Source organism: Schistocerca americana, chromosome 2 (genome assembly GCF_021461395.2).
Source record: "Schistocerca americana isolate TAMUIC-IGC-003095 chromosome 2, iqSchAmer2.1, whole genome shotgun sequence".
Classification (NCBI taxonomy): Eukaryota; Metazoa; Arthropoda; class Insecta; order Orthoptera; family Acrididae; genus Schistocerca; species Schistocerca americana.
In genome coordinates, this window is record NC_060120.1 from 923,767,137 (window position 1) to 923,791,169 (window position 24,033).

At 41.6% G+C, this 24,033-nt stretch overlaps 1 protein-coding gene across 1 annotated transcript in view; it reads right to left on the reverse strand.

Annotated features, from left to right (window-relative positions):
- The window catches only part of LOC124594978 (UDP-glucosyltransferase 2-like), a 32,483-nt gene extending 21,333 nt beyond the window's left edge, over positions 1-11,150 (reverse strand). The window contains exons 1-2 of the mRNA XM_047133505.1: positions 11,041-11,150; positions 6,371-6,555 (exon numbers count right to left, since the gene is read on the reverse strand). Of these exons, the coding sequence (XP_046989461.1) occupies positions 6,371-6,547 (177 nt within the window). The 5' untranslated portion in view covers positions 6,548-6,555; positions 11,041-11,150. The remainder of the gene's footprint in view (positions 1-6,370; positions 6,556-11,040) is intronic.
- Positions 11,151-24,033: the final 12,883 nt, after the last annotated feature.

A 24,033-nucleotide genomic window follows, 5' to 3' on the forward strand; every position in this document is an offset into this window, starting at 1 on the left:
GTCGCTTTGTGGCGACGTGTGTCTTGGACTGTTGTCTTGCCTTTCACCTCTGCGACGGGGCAGTGCGTAGAGGATGAATGACAACTGTTGACGGTCGAATGGCCATTTCCTTCACTGCAGGCCGAGAGCAATAGCTCCGAGGAGCCCCAGCGGAAACGGCGCGTTCACTTTTCAGATAGCAGCATTATGAGGCATGTGAAGTTTTTCATGGGGCCGTATTAAAGAGGCGGCATCCAGAGAATCAGATTTTAACCAAATTAAAACTGTGTGCCGGATCGAGACTCGAACTCGGCACCTTTGCCTGGTCAAGTGCTCTACCATCTGAGCTACCCAAGCACGACTCACGCCCGTCCTCACAGCTTTACTTCTGCCAGTACCTCGTCTCCTACCTTCCAAACTTTACAGAAGCTCTCCTGCGAACCTTGCAGAACTAACACTCCTGAAAGAAAGGATATTGCGCACACTCCGCTGCAGAGTAAAAATCTCATTCTGGAAACATCCCCGAGGCTGTGGCTAAGCCATGTCTCCGCAATATCCTTTCTTTCGACAGTGGTAGTTCTGCAAGTTTTGCAGGAGAGCTTCTGTAAATTTTGAAGGTAGGAGACGAGGTACTGGCAGAAGTAAAGCTGTGAGGACGGGGCGTGAGTTGTGCTTGGGTAGCTCAGATGGTAGAGCACTTGCCCAGGCAAAGGTCCTGAGTTCGAGTCTCGATCCGGCACGCAGTTTTAATCTGCCAGGAAGTTTCATATCAGCACACACTCCGCTGCAGAGTGAAAATTTCATTCTGAGATCTTAACCTGGTTATGGGGGCACAACGAGAATGGCTCATTCGCAGCAGAGTTAAAATTCAAACCATCATTGGAATCTGACTGCAAAACCAGCATCAGGGGAGGGGAGGAAATATAGTTGAACACTCCTGAGAATAAGTATTGGACTGGAATGAAACCCAACAAAAACTGGAATTGCATGCAGAACAACATCGAGTGGACTGAAGTTGTAAGTGCAAATGGGGACGAAGTCCTGACTCCCAAGTCATGAAATAAAGTTCCAACAAGAAGTCTCTCGAAAGTATCATCACTAACCATCACTCTTGCTTCAGTGTCTCCACCGAAAGAGTCCCCCGAATGTCATCACCGAATCTCATCACTCTACCGAAAATTTGTCTCTCCACTCTCCAGCTCACTGGTTCTCATCCATGTCTCCCCACTATAGAGCTTCAAGAATACTAGAATTCTTTCGTCACATTCTGTCATTTGCCGACTATACATCAGTGGCAACCAGTAGACGATTCTACCTTGATGCTACTCTTCCTCTTGATCCCTTGCTCTAGAACACCAACTTTCCATTAATGTTAAAATGTCAGCTCAACCACTCATTTACAGTGTAAAAACACTACGCGTTTCGAAGACTTCGTCATCAGACTACTGTACAAGGACCTCTCAAAGTTACCAGCATAAAATTTAACAAAAACAATAAAAATAAAATAGCGTGGCTACTTTCCCTGCAGTCGTGTCTTCTTAAGATGTACATCGAAATCACCGTCAACCGATAAAACAGACGAAACTGGAATAGTGTTCGTTGTCCTGCTCCCACCTCTCGCTCTATGAGGGGGCGTAATGCAACCAGGCACTTCGTCGAACATGATCGTTTCGGTGCTCCAGGTGTTATGGTGTGGGGAGACCAAATCAGTGAAAAAGGGACGCTCAACAGGCAACGTTTCATGGCTGCATTCGACCCTAAATTCACTTTTATAAATTAAAATAAGCGACAGCATCGAACTACGGAACTACACAGTTCAGGAGCTCTTGGAACGAGAGGATATTCGGAGAATGTACTGGCCTGTGCGTTCCACCCCCCCCCCCCCCCCCCCCCCCCCACCGCCCCGTCTTAAAATCCCGTTTAAAATCCCGTCGACCACATGAGGGCTCCTATACGTCCATTTGTTAGCTGTTGGAGGGTTGGAACTCCGTACCACAAGGTCTCCTTGCCAACCTCGTGACAAGCTTCGGCGCACGTCGCACAGCATGCAATGCCGTCTGTGGTGATCACTCACCCTATTAAGAACCATGATGTCCCTACTTTAGTAATGTCCAGCGGACCACCTGAAATCGCGGTACCTTCAGTGCAACTGAATCAGTAATTTTCGAAACTGCTTAAGCCCAGGAAAGCAAAAAAAGCTTGAAATAACTGACTTCACATCAAAAATAGGAATATCAAATGTTTTTCTATGTGTATGATAACAAAGAATAGTCTCTTTCAGCACTGTTAAGTCCTATAATCCATAATTAGTAGCTTCAGAACAGCAATAAATTATTAAAGTTGTAGGATTTACGTTGTTTCTAAAATTACCATTGTACTGTACGGATTCTAAATGTATGCTATTATAATTTTTAATAGGCCTGCTACAACAAACGCAAGCACCTGAAACATGAAGTACTCGCATGTTAATAAAAAAGTAGTACACCCGTAACTTACACTAGCACATTAGTTAAATTTACACTAACCTAATTTGAAGAATACGTTTTATGTCCTTTCTTTCTGATCTTCATCACTTTTTTCAAGATTGTTGATGATAATGACACTAAGCAAAATTACGAATTTAAAATGACGTAAAAGAACACATTTTAATTTACATAACAAAATTAGTGCCCTTTTTCTGTAAGATTTCTTTAACATAGTTTGTATTCCTCAGGAAAATACTTAAGTATCTTCGTAATATGGCTACATTTTGTTTAATTGAGGTTTATGTTCTCACAGGCATTGTCGAATGGAAGGCTTACTGGATCACTAATTTATGTCCTATGGCTTTCTGGTTGAATGTGTGTTGCACCAAACCTTTGGAGAATTCTAAGCAATAACTGTATCCGGTAAGTTGCTGAAGTATTTGAAGTGCCTAAAACTTGATTTCTGGAATTGGATCTTCTGATGTTGTGGAAGATTGATACTTTCTGTAGAATATACATTCTTCTTGCAGCGGTTAGGACACCAGTCTGAAATTTCTGATATCACACAAATCTGCCACTGTAATGGTGTATTTAAGTTTGGAACTTGAATGTATTATTAATTCGCACACCTGTTCTGGTTGATAAATTCTGTCATCCTGTCTTAAAAACCTCTTTATTACCCCCAAAATCACCGTCAGTTGGTATGAAAGAATGTCCCCTTATGGGAAAAAACTCCACAATAATCATAAAATATTTGGTTTCTGTTACGTGCTATGAGAACTCGTACATCCGTCTGGTTCCTGTTTTGCTCCAGCCAGCCATCGGATAGCCGTGACGTCCTTTGATAGACTGTTATTGATGTAGTGTTTTAAATGAAAGATGCTGTCTCCTTTCGCACGTTTTTCCAAATTCAGATGGTTCAAATGGCTCTGAGCACTATGGGACTTAACATCTGAGGTCATCAGTCCCCTAAAACTTTAGAACTACTTAAACCTAACTAACCTAAGGACGTCACACACATCCATGCCCGAGGCAGGATTCGAACCTGCGACCGTAGCAGTCGCGCGGTTCCGGATTGAAGCGCCTAGAACCGCTCGGCCACCGCGGCCGGCCACGTTTTTCACTTGGCATTCGGTAAAGATGTAGAAGTGGACGACAGTATCAATATTAAGTATAGAAATAGCGGTAGTCCCAGACTTACGTACTTTCTGGACTTAACCAGACTTATCGCGCTTTTTTGGCTGCAAGGAAACATTGGGCTGCTTTACTTTCTATGCAGAATGATATAACTTGGCTCAGAGAAGCAGATAAAAAAATTACTGATTTAATTGTGCTGTCTTTGAATCAAAGTGTCATTTCTGTTGGTCTCATTTGGTATTTCTTACAGTTATCGGCTGTACTATGCTCAAGCAGTTCTTTCTATGTGTGGTCCAAGTTTCATCGAGCTATGTTGTTGGAAGTCACACAACATGCGAAAGTTGCTTTCTTTCATAATTTTTGAACATGAATGTAGATTACCTTAATATTAAAGAAACTATCTACAAATCGCTTGCCCTTCAAGGAAGGACAGTTCGTTCCGTATTACTGCAAATTAGAGGAGAGAGTGTTAGGAATATGATAAGCGAGTTGGTGTGGCAATTATTGAAACGGAGACCTTTTTCGTTGCGGTGAGATATTTTCACAAAAATTTTATCACCAACTTTCTCCTGTGAATTCGACTCCCTTCCACGTAGGGGAAAATGACCACCATAATAAAAAAAAGAGTAATCAGAGCTCGCACGGGAAATAGTTGTTCATTTTTACCACGTGCTATTAGACAATGGCGATGTCGATAAACAGTTTGATAGTGTTTCTGTGAAGTCACTGCCAAACATATAAGTGTGAATTGTCGAGTAATCGTGTACATGTTGAGAGGTGGCATGCCTTTAGATGCAGACAGTGACTTGTCCCCTCTCATATTTATATCTTACTCTGAGTAATTCGATTTGGAGAAGTATGGCCGAGTATTTTCATTACAAGGCTAGTATTGAGAACTCAGAAGATATGAATATTTTCCTCTCTAATTGCATGTGGTGAAAAGTTGCTATTGCTTCACACGCGGACTTCCCATGTAGCGTCTTCCGTCACCCGGGTGGTCCAGTGACAGGCGGGTTCTGCTGATCTTGAAAGGGTTATGCCGACGGGTGTGAGGGAGTCGAGTGGATGCTTTCCAGATGCCGACATTGTCATAAGAGCGGCGGCGACACGAACACAGGGCCTGAAGGAGCGACTGGAGCTAGAGGTTCCGTTACTTCGCAGAAAGTTAGTGAAAACACTTTCTGACGGGCTACCAGCGAGGCATGGGAATGACTTGTGTTCCTAGGCAATCTTTGTGGGCAAACTCCCGCGTTTTCTGCAAAATCATAACTGTGCTTGGCTTGCTCAGGGGATAGCTCCGTGACGTAGCAAAATCGCCGCAGAAATTGGCTCCAAGTATCTCCATTGGTGGAATAGTAGTGCTTCGGCAATAGAGTGGAATTTTCCGCCGGTTTTCGAGTTGCTGATTGGAACGTTTAACCACGGCCACTGTCGTTGGGCCGGGAATGTTCTGTGTCTGGCTTGTACGGGTGCTCTTGAAGAGAGTCGCCTCTCGTCTTTCGGTCAGAGTAGGTTACAAGACTGAGCTCTTGCTGCTCTGGACAGCCTGCCTTTCGTGGGCTGTCTAATATTCTTTCATTTAATTGTAACTGTTTGACGAAGTTGCTGAAGTTTCGACTTCAACATAACTTTCCGAGTACAGTTGGCAGTTGAGCGTTCTGCGTATAAGCGGCCTATGTTGTCCGTCTTGAACAGTTTTGGCTAAAGTTGTCTGTATCGGAGTTACTGTGTGACTTCACTTGTTAAAATCAATCACTGTACCGTCATTGATTGCGTAGCGAGCCTTCTTCGTCTCCCCCAGAGGCGTATTTGTGTTGCTAGGAAGTCTTTAGCCTGGAAGAACAAGACCAGGATAATTTGTTTCGGGCTATACTCACAACATTATCATCACCACGACGGGACATCGAAGCAACCATCCATCGCCTCCGGTACACCAGATCGTGTCCTTGCAGTTAAGAAGACAGCTTGGTATTGTATGTCCGCAGCACCGGCAAATCAGGGAATTTTGTTATGTGACAATCAGAGGTCAGCAGAGCGCGCCTGTTCCCGTCTTTTCTAACGTCGTTCTGTCTTGGGTGTTCATTGTCTGAGTTATCACTACTGTAGCAGCAATTAATGTTGGGTTGGCTGGGTGTTTCTCTTAAGATTTGAATTGCAAAGAATTGGCCCCACATACCACTTGGTCATAAATGTCACAATCTAGTTTATGGACAACTTCACCTTCACAGCATTTATTTGAGTATCCAATTTGACGTATTGTAAATGTTTCATGTGTTTTGTTTATTCTTTTGAGTTTAGTCATAATAAATCAAATTGTTATTTTGGACAGAACTTATCATTCTGTGGATCGGTAAAGCAACCCTTTCATTTCTCACTATGTTAATGAAACTTTCCTTTATCAAATTAATTTCTATCAAATTAAATTATTGCAGGTGCCAAACTCTTTTCTACTCCACTTGCAGGGTCGATTACAGTCAGTTCGCGTTTCTTCTTAATCCATGTGCAACAGCAAAAGTCGGAATTAGAAAAGGAGGGCTTAGAGCATCATCCATATGAAGATTCTGGAAGAATATAGTGTTAAATACACTGCTAGCCCTGGCACCTCGCGAGGTGGATTTAGACGTGTAGCTAAACTGTGATGGGTCAGCTCTGGCCGCCCGTCACTGATATAAAAACTATCACTGTTCGTACCATCTTCTCAAATATATAATAGTGGAGATTAGATTCGAATCATTGATGCAGCAGTCAGCTTATACATCCTCTGCGCTATGAACAATTGGCTCCTGTACCTTCGCCGAGTCCGTCGTCATAAGGGTGACTTGGTGGCCCCTCTGGAGCAGCGCCTTGGCCAGGATGTGGAACGGCAGCTGGTGGCTGAACGACGGGGTTGGCGCCATCATCAAGATTCTGGCAGCCGAGCAGGCTGTCACCACGGCCAACAGTGACACTGCAACCGCTTTCAGCATGGTTCCTCCTGCAAAAGACAAGCTCATCTTGTACCTGCCATGTGGCTGTTTTGCGTATCATGTCTGTGAAAAGCAGTACCATTTAAGGCACTGATGGAATAAGACGAACAAAATGTGAGACCTCAGCGGATATGACGTGCGTAACAGTTTGGATATTTTGCTAAGTGTGAATGACGTAATTTTTTCCGTTGACACAAATTACAGGGCGGCGTGTGTTTCTTTCTGGCAGTCCAAGTCGTGAAAAAAAGTGAAAACCGTAGTTAATACTTTTTATACTTCGCAACATCCTTCTGTATTATAGTAGTCACACAGTTCCCGAGTATTTGAGGAAGTGGTAATGGGACAGCCTGAGGTCATTCCTTCTTCAAATGGACTATTCAGAGATAATGCAGACATTTAAGACCGTCATGCGGAGGTACTGGCGACAACTGAATGAGTGTAATGCCTTTCCTTCCACTCTATTGTAGCTCTTTTTGCACCAGTTATGAGTGTGGAAAATCTGAGACACGAAACAGCAATTAAAAACATTTAATGTTGCTGCTGTCGTGACATTTGGATTACTGCCGCTTTGTAACTGGAATCTCTGTTATTGCTGTCACAAATTTAGCCTTCTCTAAAGTTTGTAATGATGTCTTCGTATTGCATAACGTTGCACGTGACAGAGGATGGGCGAACGATTACGACGTTCGAAATGGACGTACACAGGACCCAACTGGGGGCGGGGAATGGAGACAATGATTCATGTTAGTTTCACGGTGAATGACGAGATAGTTTAGTGGTTTTCAGATTTCTTGACCTTGGGTACACTAACTGTTACACAGTTTCCTTTACACGTTCTGTTACTGTCCAAAATGGTTGAGGTGGCAAGATGTCCCTCGCAGGATGCGCTGTTGTTATTATGTTAGCAGAATCTCTAGCTGACGACATAATATCAATACATCTTACGGCATAACTTTCTGGGGCTATAAATCGAAACCATGACATAGAAAGAACGTATTGATTATACGAAAACAACCGCTAAGAGTAATGTGTGGTGTTCATCCAAAGTAATTTTAATGAGACAGACATTCCAACTGCACCTGCGTAATATTTATACTAGGTACTGAAATTCATCATGAAAAATCCATCGCAATTTGAGGATAATACCTGTACAGCTACAGCACAAGAATATAAAATGACGTTAATTGCACATTACTAAACCTGTGACTCAGAAAGTATTTCCATATAAGGTAATAAAAATACCTTATCACTTGCCCAGTAACATAATATTTCTAAAAAATAGAAATAAAAATTTTAAACCTAATCCGAAAACATTTCATCTCGACAGCTTTGCCTAAATATATGAATATTAACTAAATAATCGCATTTAAGAAATATATGTACTGACACAGGACCTAAAAGGCATCACCAAAGATGTATCGTCTCTCACAATACATGGTATAATACGATATTTAATATTATTGGTTTATGACTGTAATAATGTTATTTGTTCAACATGTATTACAAACTGCTTGTGTTACTTGTTTCATGCATGCCGACGGAGATCTGGGAAGAGCCGATGCTGCATCACACTTCACCTAGCACTAATCGTATCTGTTGGTCAGAAATCAGCCTGAAGAAGAAGCCGAAGCGACGTCAGTTATATTGATGTCATTATGATGTGAGAATATGATAAATGAATTGCTATCGAACATAGTGTTTGATTGTATTCGTGAAATTGTATTCAGCATCGTTTTGCATTTTGCTTTGTACAGACGTTTATGTTTTAAAGTCTGCTCTTGGCCATTTAATAGTTCACAATAACTGCACATTATTTTGAGGTGAAGTATATTTGCGTATTAAATGAATAAATAGTTCTCACGTGTTCGATTGAAAATTGATTAACTGGTTTAAAAGTGTCAGTCCATCCCTTAGCCTAAAGAAAGACAAGCTTTGTTTGCTGTGATTATTGGAGGAATGATATTTGGTTGAATATTCTGCCCAACAGTTAATTTAACTGAAAGTTTCAAAAAGTAGAACATACATCTCCTGTCCAAAAAATATTACAACATAAATTAACTGCAGCATAAAGTGGCTTTATCAGAGGAAAGGACATTACCATGCGTGCTAAACCGATAAAAAGTATATGTTACACATAGACTAATACCACTCTGGCTAAATACCTGCGAGACAATTTGTTTGTAATGAAATTATTAAAACAGAGTTAATGCTTCATTGATAATCTTGAAAGTCTGTTTCAAACATCATCGGTGGTCGTTAGGACTACGGCGATAAATAACTGATATTATTATGATCACCGAAAGTTAGACTCAAAAATTTCTTCCTTTCTACAACCTTGTATAGGCACGAATCAATCGAACATGCTAATTACGAAAACGTAAAATCAGAGACATTGAAAACAATTGAATTGGTATATTTCATACAACAGTTCAAACATCGTGTAACTACTTCGGCACTAATTGAATCCTCGATGGCGTACGATGTTGGTGGCTCTCTGGACAGGAAACATATTTTGTGCAACATACCAAATATCAGGTACGTTTTATGTTGTGTTGCCGGGAAGGCACGCAGTCACAAATATTATAAGGTTACGTGACGTTCAAGAAGCTTAGAGGTCCACCGTATTAACATATTTACTTCGTTGTAAAATTTGTGTTTCGCTTATAACATGAGTAGTAACATAAGCTAGTACGTCCATTTTTGCTAAATTTGGTTCATTTTGGTAAATTATCTATAAATGGCAGCTTACTGGCACAAGCACCAACAAGCATTGTATACATAGCCTGTAAACCGACTCTTTCAAAATGGTTCAAATGGCTCTAAGCATTATGGGATTTAACATCTGAGGTCGTCAGTCCCCTAGACTTAGAACTACTTAAACCTATCATCACACACATCCATGCCCGAGGCATGATTCGAACCTGCGACCGTACATTATATGCTGCGTAATTAGTTGGTGATGTTACAATCTTTCAGGGATGATGGACAACGATAAACGTCCCAATTTGAGGTAATGGACACTGAACCAGAAACGAAAATTCGAAAGTTATAAGTGAAATCGTTCTGACACCTCTGATAGTGGAATACATGTACCGATAGTGTTGTTGCTAAGACTATAGGTAGGCAGCTTTCAGAGGTGGTAGCAAGGACTAAATCAAGAACAAAATTTACAGTAAACATAGGTTCTAAAATGTATACCTGAGGATCAATCAGCACTTGTTCATCTTCGCTACTGTGAAACACATCTCCTCTATTGAACAAGTGTTCATAGCTCTTAAGGTACGCAACTTAGAGCCAACTTTCACCAGCCATTTTGTTCTTAGTTTGGTCCATACTACCACCTCTGAAAGTTGCCAACCATAAAATCTTAGCAACAACAGTACCAGTACATGTATTCCACTGTCAGAGGTTTTCAGAACGTTTCTCGCCTATAAGTTTGCAACTCATTCGTTTCCGGTACAGGGCACATCATCTCAGACTGATACATGTATCCTTCTCCATCATGCCTGAAAGTGTGTATCATCATCTCGGAGTCACCATGTATATACATACATATACGCTCTGTATGATCGCTGGATGACGTTTCCAGAGACGTGTTCCCATCCTCATTTTATTCCTCAACACATCTTTTACATTCCTTCGAAGTTTGTCGGCCTAATTTTGAAACACCATGTATATAAGAAACAGGAGCGGTCCCAGCACTGATCCCAGAGGTAAATCTTCCTCCCCCGCCCCCTCCCCCATACACTTAACAGTGCCTTAGTCGGACTCCACGTCATAGCCCTTCTCAACACTGTGAAAAATGAAGTTTTTCTGTCTTTTCCTGAAGTATGAGACGAACCAACTCAGTCCTACTACCTTAATCCATAATAGACCAACTTTTGCAATAACATTTTGTGATCAAAACAATCAAATGCCTTAGTTAAATAAATGAAGACCCCTAGAATTCAAAACTTTTTGTTCAATCCGTCCAGTGCCTCGCAAGGAAAAGAGAGTACAGCATTTCCATTTGTTAAAACATTTCTAAAAACAAACTACACCACTGACGACGAATTAGGAGTACCATTATACAGTACTTGTATATAGAAACTTTCCAATACTTTATCAAAGACTGACGGCATAGAAATAGGTCTACAAGTTTCTAAATTGTCCCTTTTTCCTTTTTTTATAAAACAGCTCCAGTACCAAGCACTTTAATCGTTCAGGAGACTGAACATTCCTGAAAGAGTGCAAGGTAATATTTAATTTTCCTATGTTAAATGAATGTTCAGTGTGTGTGTGTGTCTATTGTTCCAGAAAATAATCAACCGAATTTGCGTTTATACACAAAAAGCGAAACACTTCTGAAACTTTTGTGTTACACTGCAACATGAAAAAGGCGTTTCTGTTTACAGAACTAATATTGCTATTAGCAAGTTTACAGATACTTCAGATCGGTACTCGGAATACCGAGTAGAGTGGTGCTCTAGCATAGGCTACAGGAGATAACATACGTTCCGTGTGAGCTGGTGTGTCTGGTGCGAGCTGCGTCCTCTCTCCTTAGGTCCGGCTGGTTCGCCACTGCCGCCGTCTCGCAGCGGCACCCTATTATAGGGTCGCCGCCATGGTGACCCTGGAGCGTCTCAGCCAGCAGCTAGCAGCCCAGCCCCTGCGCGATAAACGGCTGCCGCGCGCCTTACACTACGTTGCGACATGTGTCGTCACACACAGTATACGTACTCCCGAAAGACCGCGGCTACCATTAAAAATGTTCCGGGAGGAAGCTGTACGTTTTCGGCGACATCTTCCTAAATAAAGTCGGTGAAAACCACTTCACTGGGGATAAAGGACGAGGAAAAACAGAAATCCTGCGGTCCTTCCAAAGATATTGCACAACTGGCATGCATGCATGTCTGAAGGAACGTACAGCGTAAAAATAAATATTACAGTCTAGACGGTCAAAAAATTCGCCAGATGCGAGAAGGACTCGCGAACTGAAGGTTTCGTACAACTTTAATTATGTATACAGTCAGTTCATCCATTCCGAGAAACGAGAACGTCGTCCATTTTTGCTTGTTCCCGACGTGGATACTGGTGCGATACTGGTCCCAGATATTCCGAAATTTTTCAAATAGTTTTAATTTCAATAATGTAAACGTGACATAAAGTCATGCACGAGGCAGGTGACCGTTATTACAATTATCAGTAGTTCTCCATTCAGGCTGACTGGGTCACGATGGTAAAAGTCAATCATCGGGAAGAAATGACTTTATTGGTCATATGACACGTTTCGGAATTTATCTATCATCAGATCCCCAGGAGCGATCACTGCCCATAGATATGGCGTTTCATGTTCTGTGTTACATCAACATTCGCTGACTACTTTTAATTTCAAATTCGACATCTGGTAACAAATGACAAAAGAAATACTTTTCTTGTGATATAATTAGACTATTTTCGTTTTTTTTCCTTTACTTGTACTGTGAAATGTTGCTACTGGCCAAATTTCATGATTCTAGGTGAGTGAGAAGTATGCTATAGGTTTTGAGTTTGCGAGTATCAATATATATAACACATATGTCCGTATCTTTCCGTTGGACTCACTCAGAAGCTTACATTTATTACATTGCCAAGGGACCACAGACCTTGGCATGAGACATGAATTTTAACTTGATATGTCTACCCGCTACTTAATGAACAGACGAACAGTCAGATAAGAAATGACAACAATACGCTTTTCTTGTGATATAACTATAAATTCACAGTTTTCCGATTTTTTCCATTACTTTTACTGTGAAACCTCTCTTCCTGCCAAATTTCATGATTCCAGACCAATTGGAAATAGCCCATACATTTTGATGAGTGAGTTTGCGAGAATAGAAATACACTACTGGCCATTAAAATTGCTGCACCAAGAAGAAATGCAAATGATAAACGTGTGTTCATTGGACAAATATATTATACTAGAACTGACATGTAATTACATTATCACGCAATTTGGGTGCATAGATCCCGAGAAATCAGTACCCAGAACAACCACCTCTGGATGTAATAACAGCCTTTACACGCCCGGGCATTGAGTCAAACAGAGCTTGGATGACGTGTACAGGTACAGTTGCCCATGCAGCTTCAACACGATACCACACTTCATCAAGAGTAGTTACTGGCGTACTGTAACGAGCCAGTTGCTCGGCCACCATTGACCAGACGTTTTCAATTGGTGAGAGATCTGGAGAATGTGCTGGCCGGGGCAGTAGTCGAACATTTTCTGTATCCAGAAAGGCCCGTAGAGGACTTGCAACATGCAGTTGTGCATTATCCTGCTGAAATGTACGGTTTAGCAGCGATCGAATGAAGGGTAGAGCCACGGGTCGAACACATCTGAAATGTAACGTCCACTGTTAAAAAGTGCCGTCAATGCGAACAAGAGGTGACCGTGACGTGTAACCAATGGCACCCCATACCATCATGCCGGGTGATACTCCAGTATGGCGCTGTCGAATACACGCTTCCAATGTACGTTCACCACGATGTCACCAGACACGGATGCGACCATCAAGATGCTGTAAACAGAACCTGAATTCATCCGAAAAAATGACATTTTGCCATTCGTGCACCCAGGTTCGTCGTTGAGTACTCCATCACAGGCGCTCCTGTCTGTGATGCAGCGTCAACGGTAATCGCAGCCATGGTCGCCGAGCTGATAGTCCATGCTGCTGCAAACGTCGTCGAACTGTTCGTGCAGATGGTTGTTGTCTTGCAAACGTCCCCATTTGTTTACTCGGGGATCGAGACGTAGCTGCACGATCCGTTACAGCCATGCGGATAAGATGCCTGTCATCTCGAGTGCTAGTGATGCGAGGTCGTTGGGATCCAGCACGGCGTTCCGTATTACCCTCCTGAACCTACCGATTCCATATTCTGCTAACAGTCATTGGATCTCGACCAACGCGAGCAGCAATGTCGCGATACAATAAACCGCAATCGCGATAGGCTACAATCCGACCTTTATCAAAGTCGGAAACGTGATGGTACGCATTTCTCCTCCTTACACGAGGCATCACAACAACGTGTCACCAGGCAACGCCGGTCAACTGCTGTTTGTGTATGAGAAATCGGTTGGAAACTTTCCTTTTGTCAGCACGTTGTAGGTGTCGCCACCGGCGCCAACCTTGTGCGAATGCTCTGAAAAGCTAATCATTTGCATATCACAGCATCTTCTTCCTGTCGGTTAAATTTCGCGTATGTAGCACGCCATCTTCGTGGTGTAGCAATTTTAATGGCCAGTAGTGTATCTGACATAAATGGCCACATCTTTTGAGTGCATTGACTTAGAGTCTTAAAATTTTGTCGCCGCCAAGATACCGCAGATCTTATTGTGTGACATAAATTTGAACTTGACCCGACAATCTGTTCAAGAAAAAAGTGGATCATAACAGATGGACAGACATAGAGACAGACAGTTGAGAAATGGCGAAAAATATTTTTTCGTGTTATATACAAGTAATTACGAATTAACAGTTTTCAGATTTTTTCCTTTACTTGTATTGTGAAACTTTGCTTCTTGCCAAATTTCATGATTCTAGATCAACGGGAAGTACCCTATAGGTTTTGACGAGTGTGTTTTCGAGTATCAAAATATGTCACAGAAATGGCTGTACCTTTTGAGTTCATTCTCTTAGAGGTTTAAAATTTTTATACTGTTAAAGCACCATAGACCTTATTATGTGACATAAATGTGAACTTGATATGCATATTCGTTCAAGAGAAAAAATGGTCTTAACAGACAGACATATAAACAGATAGACGGACGAAAAATGATTAAAATATTTTTCGTGTTATATAATTACAATTTAATAGTTTTCGTATTTTTCCCTTTACTTGTACTGTGAAACGTTGCTTCTTGCCAAATTTCATTATTCTAGGTGAACGGGAAGTAACTTATAGTTTACGATGAGTGAGTTTACGTTATACAGAGGTTTGTCAAAAATAAAACATTTACAGCCAAAAACACCATGTACACATGGTCATACCCGTATATGTAGCGCTCACAGATGATCGTTACGCTATAACAATAACAGTATTCATCAAAATGTACCCTAGTACATTTGTTCAGGTTAGCTTGACGTATTCCATTCGTTGATGATACAACACTGGTGCCAATCTGCTACATTTTATCCACTAATAAGACAACTTGGCATGACGTTCCAATTCACAATGAACACGTTCTGTCATAAACATTTATTGAAGACCTGAAGATATCATCGTCTGTCGAAACCTAGGCGCTTCAGTCTGGAACCTCGAGACCGCTACGGCCGCAGGTTAGAATCCTGCCTCGGGCATGGATATGTGTGATGTCCTTAGATTAGTTAGGTTTAAGTAGTTCTACCTTCTCGGGGACTGATGACCTAAGATGTTAAGTCCCATACTGCTCAGAGCCATTTTAAAAATAAAGAAATATTTATACGATATTAGCTTTAGAAAGTCTTCCCACAAGTTGAACAGATCGCTCCTTCTTATTTCTCAATACGAGAAAAAAAAAATTGAATCGATACTACCAACGTTGAACACTTTTGTCTCATTAGCCTTGTTGCGAGAATTCTCACAAAGCTGTGGGCACTAGTGGGCGTAGACACTGTGGCATGTTGAGGTACTGATCGACCTTGGAAGCCTGCACGAATAGCAGAGTGTTTAAGGCGCCTACTCACGAAAAGTGAGAAATCTGAGTTCGAGTCCCTCTCTAGCACTAATTTTCATATCACCAATAGTTATTCTTTCACTAAATAACGCAGTTGATATCAAAATTATTCACAATTGCGACTAATATTTCAGAACATATCTACAGGGTTATTACAAATGATTGAAGCGATTTCACAGCTCTACAATAACTTTATTATTTGAGATGTTTTCACAATGCTTTGCACACACATACAAAAAGTCAAAAAGATTTTTTAGGCATTCACAAATTTTCGATATGTGCCCCTTTAGTGATTCGGCAGACATCAAGCTGATATTCAAGTTCCTCCCACACTCGGCGCAGCATGTCCCCATCAATGAGTTCGAAAGCAATGTTGATGCGAGCTCGCAGTTCTGGCACGTTTCTTGGTAGAGGAGGTTTAAACACTGAATCTTTCACATCACTGTGCGTGAAACGTGTCCGCACGCGTTCAACCGTTTTTTCGCTCGCTGCAGGCCGACCCGTTGATTTCCCCTTACAGAGACATCCAGAAGCTTTAAACTGCGCATACCATCGCCGAATGGAGTTAGCAGTTGGTGGATCTTTGTTGAACTTCGTCCTGAAGTGTCGTTGCACTGTTATGACTGACTGCATTTCAAGCATGACATACGCTTTCTCGGCTCCTGTCGCCATTTTGTCTCACTGCGTTCTCGAGCGCTCTGGCGGCAGAAACCTGAAGTGCGGCTTCAGCCGAACAAAACTTTATGAGTATTTCTACGTATCTGTAGTGTGTCGTGACCATATGTCAATGAATGGAGCTACAGTGAATTTATGAAATCGCTTCAACCATTTGTAATAGCCCTGTAGTTGTCATTTTTCTGAAAAATTCACGCCTTCTTATTTTAAATTACATATCACTTACAAGAAACAGTTTTCATTGCAAATATAAAGTCTTAATTATCGGTATCTTATAAACGATTGTTATTAAAGATTGTTTAAATTAAAAGAATACATAACACATTGCCGGCCGGAGTGGCCAAGCGGTTCTAGGCGCTTCAGCCTGGAACCGCGCGACCGCTACGGTCGCAGGTTCGAATCCTGCCTCGGGCATGGATGTGTGTTATGTCCTTAGGTTAGTTAGGTTTAATTAGTTCTAAGTTATAGGGGACTGATGATCTCAGATGTTAAGTTCCATAGTGCTCAGAGCCATTTGAACCATAACACATTAACTGTTTTCATGTTTATATATTCTACGCTTCCCAGAAATGCTTGGCATCACACTCAGGGTGTTCTCGTGGCAGGCGAGCATTCTACCATGCAGCCACACGGCCTGCCAAGAAGACTTACTTTAGGGTTCTTAGGAACTCAGAATACTTCAAAGTTGATATTTCTTGAAACTTTTTCAGAGTAGCATCGAACTGATTGGGGGAACTGATATTTGAATTCCGAACTTCAAGTTCCTTAAATATAAAAAATACAAAAATTCGTTTGCCGTGTTGTCTCCTTGTTAGACATTTTTCGAAAAATAAAGCAGCGTGAAAACAGTTTAGAAACGGGAAAGAGTTTCAGGAAATTACAAACAATGTCCAACATACGACACTTTTCAGTTGCTCTTTTGAAATCGAGCCTACACAGATGTGCTCACCTACTGAATAGGTATAAAGATCAACACAACCAGGTAAAGGCGACCATTCGCAGCCTGGTCAAAATTACTGCCAACATCAAATAGGTGACGGTTCTTGAGTCCACAGATGGAACCGGCAATACCACAGCGAGTTGAGTTAGACAAGAGATAAATGGAAAGAAAATTACCGGACAAGTGCGAGTAGGACACACTGTGAGGGTTCTGTACAAATTTAATTATCTCCATTGATAATAATAATAATACAACAATAATAATAATAATTATTATTATTATTATTTTGTTATTATTATTTCGTATGGCCACCTTGGCTATTTTTGTGTCCCTAATCTACCCCTGTTGTCCACCCAGGGAATGCGAACCAAGTTTTGCTCTCTGGCAACTCCTCACGTCAGTTGCAGGTGAGTGAAGAGGAGGCTAAAACAAAGAGTGAGAAGTCCGCAGGTCGACCGAGATTCAATCCCGTGAGTTCTTACCACTAGACAACCAAATCCAACCCGTATCTAGATAGTTACCACAGTTCGGAACTGGAGACTGAAGTGAACTAAGTGAAATAACGAAACGGTTTCGGTCTTCTGGTCAGACGCAGCTCACAAATTTCATCGTTAAGAGTTCACAACTATGCACGTTTAGGTCCTGGAAGTTAGATATACTCAGTAACAAGGGAGGAAAAAATTGTGGATGTGCATTCTAACTTCCAGTAAGAAGGGGAAGCGAGCAGTAATGTTAGAAAGAAATGTTAGTTCACCTAAATAAAAACAGCTCCGAACAGTTCGTTTCCTGGAATACTTCATTTAAACTAGTTCAAATTGTTGGATGTGAGGTCCGCCAGTTATGCAAAGCACCGTTTTTTCTCAGTACCCAAACATGTTTCGGCATCACTGTGCCATCATCAGTGGGTTTTCGTTTTTATTTATTCTGTAATGTGAACAATTTTGTTAAATGATTATAAAATTATATGCATCTTTAGTTCAAACAAGAGATCGTTTCTTTTTGTAAATACCTTTACATTTGGTGTGTATGATTTTTCTGGCTCACTTGTGTGTTAATTACTACAGGTAGCTTGTCATCTGCAACCAAACGATGTTGTTGAGAAAGTTTTTTGCTGAGAGTTAGCCTATCTTCTAGAATGTAAGTTAGTTTGTCGCGATGTTTTCCCGCCTACATTCTAGAAGATCGGTTAACTCCCAGCAAAAACTTTCTCATCAACATCTTTTGGTTGCTGTGGTGTCACCGCCAGACACCACACTTGCTAGGTGGTAGCTTTAAATCGGCCGCGGTCCATTAGTACATGTCGGACCCGCGTGTCGCCACTGTGTGATCGCAGACCGAGCGCCACCACAAGGCAGGTCTCGAGATACGGACGAGCACTCGCCCCAGTTGTACGGACGACGTAGCTAGCGCTGCACACTGACGAAGCCTCGCTCATTTGCAGAGCAGATAGTTAGAATAGCCTTCAGCTAAGTCCATGGCTACGACCTAGCAAGGCGCCATTAGTAACATTGCATGTATCTATGGAGTCTCACTTATATCGTCAATAGCGATGTACCAAGGATGGATTAAAGTTAAGTATTCCAGAAGCTACGTACTTTTCTTTATAGCATTCATTACGTATCCTGTTACAGACCTATCTCTTGCCTGCTAAACGCGTGCCTTTCGGCTACTTCCGTGGCGTGGCTGTCTTGCTACGCCACAACAGTTGCAGATGACAAGCTACTCGGAGTAATTAACACACAAGTGATCCAGAAAATTCATGCACACCAAATGTAAAGGTATTTACAAAAAGAAACGATCTGTTGTTTGAACTAAACATGCACATAATTTTATAATCATTTAATAAAAATGTTGACATTACAGAATAAGTAAAAACTAAACCCCCTGATGATGGCACATTGGTGCCAAAACATGTTGGGGTACTGAGAAGATACGGTGTTTTGCATAACTGGCGGACCTCACATCCAACAATTTTAACTGCAAATGGTTCAAATGGCTCTGAGCGCTATGAGACTTAACGTCTGAGGTCATCAGTCCCCTAGAACTTAGAACTGCTTAAACCTAACTAACCTAGGGACATCACACACATCCATGCCCTAGGCAGGATTCGAACCTGCGACTGTAGCGGTCGCGCGGTTCCAGACTGACGCTCCTAGAACCCGCTCGCCCACGCCGGCCGGCTTTAACTGCAAACACGGCCAACAAAAGGAGCTGCAAATCAAAATGATGAATACTAGTTTATTTGTGAAACGCTCATCCCTAATTCTGTGTGAGTGGACACTCTTTAGGAGCTATCTAGTGAACGTTAAGCCTTCTTTACACAAGGGAACGTGCAACATCGGACGGGAATTAAAAGTTATGCAGGCGTGGACAAAAGGCGTGCGGTCGTGTTCCGCCCGTATTCGCTTGGGTTCGCTTGCGTTCCGCGGGTTATCGGTGTTTTAGCGAACCATCAAAAAAAGTTCGTGGCCTCTCCCTTTCGGGACCAGCACTACAGAAAGCTCTGGTCTGCTGTCTTATCTACTTTTGCCGCTGTTGGCGTGAGTTAGGTGAGCGATGGAGTTCTCCGAAGGGAAAATCATGTTGCTGACAGAATAATATAGATATCACTCGTGCTTCTGTGATCCACGAGAACCACAGCACAAATGTCAAAGGAAAAGAAATATGAGTGATATAAAATAACTGAAGCAATCAAAGATGCTGCTGGGGGCGTGAGAAAGATGATAAAGTTGGGCATACAGAGATAAATTCATTTGCTGCTTGCACCAGGCGGGAAAGGACTGAATAAACACAGCCTTTGTAGTTCTTTTTATTAAAAAGGAAGCACAATGAATTTCTATGACAGTAAACAAATGCGAATATTTATCTAGAATTCTGATTAAAGTTAAAAATACACGTTAGACCTGATCATTCTCGTTACTTACCTCTGTGATAGCTTTAATTATAAGGCAGATGAATCGCTCTTACGTTAGAGATTTTTAATGATAAATAAATATGCTTTATCTAGGATCACTCTATCTACCATTTAACAAACTATAAAGCTGTTTTTATCAAATAGCGTGACGAATAGTATAAATATTTCACATTTAATTAATCATATTACATTGACTTTATCTTCTCTACACGTACTTTAATTAAATCCTTGAAGCGCTTCAGGTTTCTCACTGTAGACATTGGAAATTATTTCGTACAAATGGATCAAATGGCTCTGAGCGCTATGGGACTTAACATCTGAGGTTGTCAGTCCCCTAGAACATAGAACTACTTAAACCTAACTAATCTAAGAACTTCACACACATCCATGCCCGAAGCAGGATTCGAACCTGCTTGCGTAGCGGTCGCGCGGTTTCAGACTGAAGCGCCTAGAACCGCTCGGTCACAATGGCCGGTGGAAATTATTTGGGATATAGAAACTACTGAAATGCGAAACCATCTCTAACGTAGAGTCTGCTAATTAAAAACGTGGTCGGGATTACACACAGATGGTAAAAGATATCCTCTTAGTTTCTTCATAGCCAAATAGAGGAAACATTTGTCCACAAAGCATTAGTTTACTTTAAATTCTTGACTGAGATACACAAGAAGAGACATGAGTGCAGCTTACACGTCGCGTTTTGACACTGTTTTCCTCTGTAGGTACCCCAAAGGTCCGAAACTGAGTCTCGTCGCGACGTCTAAATATGTTGGGAAATGGAAGTCATTCGCCATTCGTATAAAAGTGGGTGAACGTATAAATTGACTTAAAACGAGTATGACTTGGGAGAACGTGGTAAAGTGATTCCAAAAGTGAAAAAAAAAGATTACTGATCTTTTTTCAGGAACCCATTGTTAACATTGCGTCAAGCGCAAGCAAAATTGCCTTTGAAACAGTTGTCAACGAAAATTCGACGGACTTGGAGTTCTCTTCCACTGCAATACGCGGAAAACTTGGTTTTAAGCATGCCACAGAGATGCCAAGCAATTATCGATACTGTGGTGACTATACGTAATATTATTTATATCTCCATTTTTCTTTGGTTCATATAAAATGTATGTATATGTTTTAGTTTGTTGCCAAATACATTTCTCTAGTGATTAACCCGACCACTATCTTACTTAATAGACTGTAAATGTCTGCGGTTGCTAATAACCAACGTTATGTTGCTTGTCGATAATTACTGTTCTGGTTTTAAATTTACACCTGGCTATAATAAGAAGCCAGTGAAAAGTGTCAGCCGACTTACGTGCAAAGTTTTGGACTAACGTTAAGGAAAACTAGAGCTACAATTCAGTGTGAAGACCACTACCTCCACTCATTTCACGCTTCTAACACCATTTTGCTTACTTCGTCGGAAGCAGTGAGCTCGCCAAGCAAAATAATACTCCGTGAATGTGAAAGTTTTAGATCGTAGCTCTAACTACATGGTGTTGTATACTGCGCTGATTATACAAGCGAATATAGCGAACACTAGCGAACTGTTTGCAAATGCGCATTCACTTACATTCGCCTCCATTCGCTGCGGTGTAGGGGGCCCGTTAGATGAGCTACACGGCGAAATGGCATAGTTGGTTACGAGAATTTTCCTTACTCCTGTTGCGAAAGGCCATCATTTTACTGCTCGTTTAACAGCAAGTGTTAATGTTCCATTTTCTTGCAGTGCGAATTTACAGTCACTAAAGACTTAATCTGGTCGTTTTACGACAAGCACGTGGGGCTGTACTGTAGAAGCCGTGTATGACAGAAGATTTAATGACAGATTCCTTACACCAAAATAAGAAAAACATTTCTAGTAAATAAGGACTCTGAAATACATACTTTAAGAACTCTGAATACTTGCTCATTTTCGATACTGTGAAACACATTTCCTCTCGTGAACAAGTGCTCATAACTCTCATGGCATGCACATTAAGGTCCATTGTTTTCTTTTTTTTTTTCTTGTCTTGGTGTAGGATCTGTTCTCAAAGTCTGCAAAGGGAATTTAGCTACACCGTGTATACACCAACGGAAAAATCAAATGGTTCAAATGGCTCTGAGCACTTTAGGACTTAACATCTGAGGTCACCAGCCCCCTAGAACTTAGAACTACTTAAACCTAACTAACCTAAGGACATCACACACATCCATGCCCGAGGCAGGATTCGAACCTGCTACCGTATCAGTCGCGCGGTTCTGGACGGAAGCGCCTAGAACCTCTCGGCCACCGCGGCCGGCTACGGAAAAATCGCAAGTGCTGTTACATTAATAACCGGTGTAACCACCATAACGTTGGATGCGACCAGGCAAAGGTGCATGCACTGCGAACAGCTGCCGTATGTCAAGTTTGGGGGATGGAGTTCCATGCCACTACCATTTGGTCGGCCAATACGAGGACGGATAATGCTGGTTGTCGATAGCACTGGAGTTATGATCCGATGATGTCCCAGATGCGCTCGACTGAAGTCAGATCTGGCGATGGAGCAGGCCAAGGCATCTACATCTACATGGATACTCTGAAAATCACATTTAAGTGCCTGGCAGAGGGTTCATCGAACCACCTTCATAATTCTCTATTATTCCAATCTCGTATAGCGCGCGGAAAGAATGAACACCTATATCTTTCAGTACGAGCTCTGATTTCCCTTATTTTATCTTGGTGATCGTTCCTCCCTATGTAGGTCGGTGTCAACAAAATACTTTCGCATTCGGAGGACAAAGTAGGTGATTGGAATTTCGTGAGAAGATTCAGTCGCACCGAAAAACGCCTTTCTTTTAATGATGTCCAGCCCAAATCCTGTATCATTTCTGTGACACTCTCTCCCCTATTTCGCCATAATACAAAACGTGCTGCCTTTCTTTTAACTTTTTCGATGTACACTGTCAGTTCTATCTGGTAAAGATCCCACACTGCGCAGCAGTATTCTAAAAGAGGACGGACAAGCGTAGTGTAGACAGTAGATCTGTTACATGTTCTAAGTGTCCTGCCAAAAAAACGCAGTCTTTGGTTATCCTTCCCCACAACATTTTCTATGTGTTCTTTCCAATTTAAGTTCTTCGTAATTGTAATACCGTGGTATTTAGTTGAATTCACGGCTTTTAGATTAGACTGATTTATCGTGCAACCGAAGTTTAAAAAGTTCCTTTTAGCACTCATGTGCATGACCTTACACTTTTCGTTATTTAGGGTCAACTGCCACTTTTCGTACCATTCAGATATCTTTTGTAAATCGTTTTGGAGTTTGTTTTGGTCTTCTGATGACTTTATTAGTCGATAAACGACAGCGTTATCTGCAAACAACCGAAGACGGCTGCTCAGATTGTCTCCAAAATCGTTAATATAGATAAGGAACAGCAAAGGGCCTATAACACTACCTTGGGGAACGCCTGAAATCACTTTTGGTTTACTCGATGACTTTCCGTTATTTACTACGAACTGTGACCTCTCTGACAGGGAATCACAAATCCAGTCACACGACTGAGACGATATTCCATAAGCACGCAATTTCACTACGAGCCGCTTGTGTGGTACAGTGTCAAAAGCCTTCCGGAAATCCAGAAATACGGAACCGATCTGAAATCCCTTGTCAATAGCACTTAACACTTCATGTGAATAAAGAGCTAGTTGTGTTTCACAGGAACGATGTTTTCTAAAACCATGTTGACTGTGTGTCAATAGACCGTTTTCTTCGAGGTAATTCATAGTGTTCGAACACAATATATGTTCTAAAACCCTGCTGCATATCGACGTTAACGATATGGGCCTGTAATTTAGTGGATTACTCCTACTACCTTTCTTGAATACTGGTATGACCTGTGCAACTTTCCAGTCTTTGGGTACGGATCTTTCGTCGAGCGAACGGTTGTATATGATTGTTAAGTATGGAGCTAATGCGTCAGTACACTCCGAACGGAACCTAACTGGTATACAGTCTAGATCAGAAGACTCGCTTTTATTAAGTGATTTAAGTTGCTTCACTACTCCGAGGATATTTACTTCTACGTTATTCATATTGTTAGCTGTTCTCGATTCGAATTCTGGAATATTTACTTCGTCTTCTTTTGTGAAGGCATTTCGGAAGGCTGTGTTTAGTATGCTTTGGCAGCACTGTCTTCGACAGTATCTCCATAGCTATCGCGCAGAGAAGGCATTGATTGTTTCTTGCCGCTAACACACTTCACGTACGACCAGAATCTCTCTGGATTTTCTGCCAGGTTTCGAGACCAAGTTTCGTTCTGGA